The 5,997-nt window shown below is 42.3% G+C and overlaps 1 protein-coding gene across 1 annotated transcript in view; it reads left to right on the forward strand.

Annotated features, from left to right (window-relative positions):
• The window catches only part of PCLO (piccolo presynaptic cytomatrix protein), a 598,913-nt gene that overhangs the window by 590,782 nt on the left and 2,134 nt on the right, over positions 1-5,997 (forward strand). Inside the window, 2 exon segments of the mRNA XM_025203237.1 lie at positions 952-1,086; positions 2,347-2,492. Coding sequence (XP_025059022.1) covers positions 952-1,086; positions 2,347-2,492 — 281 coding nt within the window.

Here is a 5,997-nt window from a genome sequence, read left to right on the forward strand (position 1 = left end):
GTACCTGGTGAGTCAGGGCTATTTTCTTGCCAAGTGCTGGGAGCTGGGGCGGGTGGGCGGGACAGACATTGCCGAGCTGGGAGAGTGGGCGAGGGGTAGGCCTGCTTGATTCGGAGATTTGGCAGGAGCCAAATCTCCAAATCAGATTTGGTCAAATTGATTCGGGACAGTGATTTGAATCACTGAATCAAATCACTGGCCCCCGAATCAGCCGAATCTGTATCCAAAGAGATTACTAGCCCCTTTGGACAGGCTTAAAGGACAGGAGAGTGCTCACACTGTTATGCTCATTGAAAAGGATGGGGCTATTCCACCCTGATCTAAGTTATGTATCCAGGTATGCAAGATGAAATAAGAGCCTCACCTACCTTCTGCTGAATGCCTAGCATATCATCTAGAACAAGTGAAGTTGAAAGGCATCATATGAATATTTAATAGCTCAAAACCTAGTGATTGTATCTACAGAACTATTAATGGATTCCTGGCTTTTCAAAATACTTACACATTCATATTCATTGCATTAATCTAATTTCTATTATTCTTTTGAATTCTTTCAATGGGATACCTTTGGTGTCCTGCAATAAAACTTTTTTTAAAGCATCTAGGTGACTTAGAAGCAAAAGACCTCTTGACTTTCAATAACTTTTAGGCACTTTGGACTGTCTGACTGATAGTGAAGGATTTCTTTGTATCAGATTTAAGAGTAGTATCACCTGTCTACATAGTCTTCATAGTTTAAAGGTGCTTTTTGGAATCCAACAAGATCTTAATGTCTGTATGATTTTGTGTTTAATGATTGATTGTTTGTCTACTCAGTCACTGAATTATCCTTGTCTATCACATTACTAAGAATGAGAGTTACTGTCTTAAAAAAACTTCTCTCTCATAAAAATGGCATGAAGAGACACCCTCAATTTCCTTTTACTCTAATTTTATTTTTCTGCTTTCCAGGTAAAACCCAGGTGATGGGTGAAATTAAGATCGCATTAAAGAAGGAGATGAAGACTGATGGAGAACAGCTGATAGTAGAAATACTTCAATGCAGAAACATAACCTACAAGTTTAAATCTCCAGATCATCTTCCAGGTACCACTCAGAAACCATATGCAGCATACAGCAGAGAACATGTATATATCAACCTAGTAATATACTAGATTGTAATATATACATGTAGTAATAGTAATAGTGTGTATATGCACACACACACACACACATATATATAATGTTTATAGTCTCTATGGCATATTGATTGATGTATTAGATATATATGCTGCCCTTGCCAACAAAGACTCAAGGTGGCATTACAAGACTGCATTACAGTAGTCTAATTTTAAGATTATGAAAGCATGGATGATGGTAGCCAGATATGAATCTAAAAGAAAGGGTCACAGACTTCTTCCTAGATGGAGATGGTGAATGGCACCCCTAGCCACTGCTGTTACCTGAAGATCCAAGTGCAGCAGATGATGCAAGAGCAGCTCAAGTCTGAAAACCTGAGTGGCAATGGGAAGCTGAACCCTGTCAATGATAGGCATCTCAATCCTGTCCAGGACTGCCCAGCCCCATCACCACTGTCTTTTCTGGATCAGGTGGTTCACCCACATCTAGCCCTAACTTGCAACAAAGGAACAAGGCTCTGGGGCCTGAGTTAGATGAGAACAGTAGAGCTGAATGTCATCAGCATACAGGTGGCATCTGACTCCCAATCTCTGCATGATCTGAGCCAGAAGCCTCAAGTACATGTTGACAAGGAGGGGTAACAGGATAGAACCCTGTGGGACCCCACAGGTAAGGTCCCAAGGAGATGATGATCTCTCACCTATCACCACCACCCTGTGAAACCTCCCTGCCAGAAAGGAGTGAAACCAGTTAAGAGGAATCTTGCGAATACCCACCAAGTCATGTAAATGCTTTATATCCACCTCATGATCAACTGTATCAAAGGTTTTCACCATTCCACCTCTGAAAGATCTAGAAAAATCTTCAGGGTAGAAGTTCCCCTGTGAGTCTCCAGGGAAAGATCATTGACCAAGTTCACCAGCACAGTCTCCATGCTCAATCCAGGGCAAAAGTCAGATTGAAAAGGGTACAGCAATCTGATGACATTCAGATACACCTGGAGCTGTCGGGTGACCACTTATACAATGACCTTCCTCAAAAAAAGGAAGTTAGCAATGGAATGATAGCAGGTTGGGAATCAACTGCCTTTGTGCAGCCTGTATAAATGAAAGCAGAATATAGGTCCATGATATACAGCAGGCTGCTTTTTCCTCATAATTTAAAATCATTAGGGACAATATCAACTGATAAGCAACTGTATGACAAGTTGAATTGTTTTCCCCCCAGATCTTTATGTGAAGCTGTATGTTGTCAATATCTCTACTCAAAAGAGAGTCATTAAGAAGAAAACACGGGTGTGCAGGCATGACCGAGAACCTTCATTCAACGAGACTTTTAGATTTAGCTTGAGTCCTGCTGGGCACTCTCTTCAGGTAATTCTGGATCTTATTAAAATCTTTTTTTTTAAATGTTTTCCATGCTGTGTTATGGCCATTAGAGATCTGTCTTCCATCCCCAGTCATTTGACTCAGAGGTTGTTGGAGAAAAAACACAGTTCAGGAATCATGGAAATGTAGGGCTGGCAGGAACCTCCAGAGATCATGCAGCCCATACCCCTGAATTGAGGTTGGAAAAGTGTGTGTTGCACCCCTGACAGGAGTTTATGTAACCTGATCTTGAAACCTCCAATGAAGGAGATTGTATAAGCTGCCCGGATACCTGCCTTCGTAGTTAGAAGGTTTTCCCTGCCCCTCCCTACCCCAACATCTAATTGCTGCAAATTACACCACTTTCTTCTTGTCTTACTCCCTGTGTTCATGGAGAACAATGAATTCCCATTCCCATTATAACAACATTTCACACATTGCAGGACAGTTATGTTTTTCCATAGTCTTCCCTTCTCTAAACTAAACAAATAAATTCTTTCAACCTTTCTCTAGGCCATGTTTTCTGGGCATCTTAACATTTTTGTAACTCTCCCACAAACTGTCTCCAATTTGCTACATCATTCTTAAAGTGTGATGCCCCAACTTAGACAAGATTCCATCTGAGGCTTTGCCAACACCGAGTAGAGAATATTTACCTCCCATGCCTTATATGTGACAGTCAATACTACATCTCACAAGGAAATTTGCATTTTTGGCAATAGTATCAAATTGTTGACTCATGTTTAGTTTATGATCCCCCATCACTTCCTTATCTCCCTCTGCTGCTTTTGTTGACTTGCACATACCTAATGACTAGTCTTTAGAGGAAACAGAGTTTTGTAGATTAGCCCAGGATTGGGAGGAAGTGCATTTGGATTTTGTTCCAATATCTGTTTCTGAATCATTGTACGGTCACAGATTCTGCGAGTTACATATTCTCTGTGTAAAAGGGAAGAATATTTACTGAACTCTTGGAGATCTTTTGATAAATAGGACTATGTAATAGCTAGGTATTAATATTGTTTATTGGATATAATCTACTTAGTCTCAGCTCTTGGACATATATGCCACCTTTACATCAGTGTAATTATCATTTAAAGCATTTAATTATCATTTAAACAAGGATCAGGCATACAACACTCATCCCTTACAACAGTGTAATGTATTTGAATGCCATGTAGAATTTTCCTAGGAAAAATCAGGGATTAAACTATGTCCAGAGCTATCACAGGTTAGCCATTTGCTACCCTAGATAACCTACTATCTGCTCCCCCACCTTCTAGTTATGAGGCACTGTATGTACAGCAAACAGCTAACCTGGAACAGCTGTCTGGCTGGCTGTTCTACACACAAGTGTAATTTAAATTAGTATACCAAATTATACTGGTGTTCATGTGTCATGTTCCCAGGCCCTCACAAAGGTTATTGTAAACTGTAAATCTAGGACCAGAAGCAAACTTTTCATTTAATACTCTGAAGCACACCGAAAGCTGTGTGGAGCTGCTCTATGAGTCTCTTCTCTCTGTTCATTTACTTACTGCTTTATCAAATGTCAACCATTTGGGCAGCAATTTTCCATTCTGGGTGTCTGTGTCAGGCCATTTTTTTAAATTAGAACCAAAATAACATAGTTGTTTCAGAGAACAAAGCAAGACATGATTTTGCTCACATTGTAAAATCCTAATGACCTATTCTTTGTAAGACACCAGATCCCCCATTCCTCGCATTAGGGGTTTGAAAGGAGGTGCTCTGCACCTTCATTAAAAGTCCACTCAAGGTTGACTAGGTTAAAAGCCTCTGGAAATTGCAACTTATATATTCTCGGCAGAGATTTCTTAGAGTTTAACTGCTGAAGTCCCTGCAGACTGCCTTCACTGGGCATGCTTCTGCCTGGGGCTGAGCAAGGCTTCCTCTGCAGTTAAACTGTGGATTATTATGGTCTGTGCCAGGGTCAGCAGGGAACCTGTCTCTTCTGTACTCTGAATTCCCTCCCCCACACACAACTTTCTGCTTGAAGGAGGAAGCTGCTTGATTCAAATAACAAGAGGACAAAAGATAGCCTTGGGGGAGAAAATTGGGACAAAGAAGCTAGAGGAGCGGAGAGTGGAACCAGAGGCTAATCTGGGTTAGGAAGACAGTGAAATTGTGGCTGAAGTGGGAAAGACTGCAGGTAAGGGATAGGGAGGAAACTGGGGTAACTGGAACTAGTGAGTGGAGGGAGACTGAGATCAGATGAGGAGCTAACCATAGGAAACTGAGATTGTTTAGACAGGAAAGGCATTTTTACACATGCCCCGGGAGGCGTGGAAGGTACTTTAATTAACGATCGATTTTAATTAAAAGCGCCCGAGTGTAACATATATCACTAGGACCAAAAGCAGCCTTTTCAGTCCCCCGCACTGAAAAAAGGTGGTGGGGTGCTTTGAACTGAAGCTCATTGAACAATCTTTAGTTCAAAGCACCCCGCTGCCATTTTTCAGCACAGGGATGCAAATACAAGTGATGCCTTCCTGTGCTTCCCGTGCAGATTCAATTAATTGAGTCTGCTCCCTGCATGTTTATAGGAGTCCTAAGTCTAGAAACTAGGGAAGTTGGAGAATGAAGGTGAGGTGGATTTATCTGACGAGGAGACACCTATGGCATAGAAATCACTGGAAACTGACAGAGGCTGGGATGAGGAACTTGGGGTTGGAAACTGAGACTAAACAAGGAATTACCATATTTACTTGAATATAAGATGACACCCCCAATAATTAGATTGCATATATTGAAAAATTATACATTTATAATTTTTCAAGTATAGAATCTAATTATTGGAGGTTTACCTTGAATTTGTCCCCCTCCCACTGCTACAGGATGGAAAATAAACCTAGGGGCTTAGGTAGCCCCCTTGCCCTCCCCAACTTCTTCCACCTGCAGCCTCTTCCTACCCTTCTTCTTATCAGACTACTCTCCCTGATTGCATGGAAATTGGAAGCAAATTTGAAAACAGTGACCTGGAAATAAACATACAGTGGAATCGCATCTTACGCGGGGGTTAGGTTTTGAAGTCAGCGCATAAGGTGAAAATCACATAAGGTGAAAATCGGCAACTATACACAGGGTAGGGGGGCGGGGCTTGAGTTTGCATGTGGCACCATGCTTAGTGCTGTGTAGCCGGTGGCAGTGGCACAGCACGGGGTGGTGGTGGGGATGGCTGTGTGCCACCCAGCCACCACCACGCTGCCACTGCCACCAGGCAGCCAGCCACACAGCTCCGGGCATGGTTCCATGGCAACAGCAGGAGGTTTTGGAGGCAGTGGCCATCACCGCCATAATGGGCCTCCAGGTAAGCAGCAGCATCACATGCAAACCCAAGCCCCGCCCCCCCTCCCACCCCGCATATAGTTGAATTTGTGCAAGTTAAATGCACATAAGATGCGATGTACCTGAAATCATGGACAGGCTGAGAGATAGACAGTGTATTTAATGTGGTTTCCTTGTATGCAACTGTAAGGTGAGGAGCTATTTC

Source organism: Alligator sinensis, unplaced genomic scaffold (assembly GCF_000455745.1).
Source record: "Alligator sinensis unplaced genomic scaffold, ASM45574v1 scaffold567_1, whole genome shotgun sequence".
In the NCBI taxonomy this organism is placed as follows: Eukaryota; Metazoa; Chordata; order Crocodylia; family Alligatoridae; genus Alligator; species Alligator sinensis.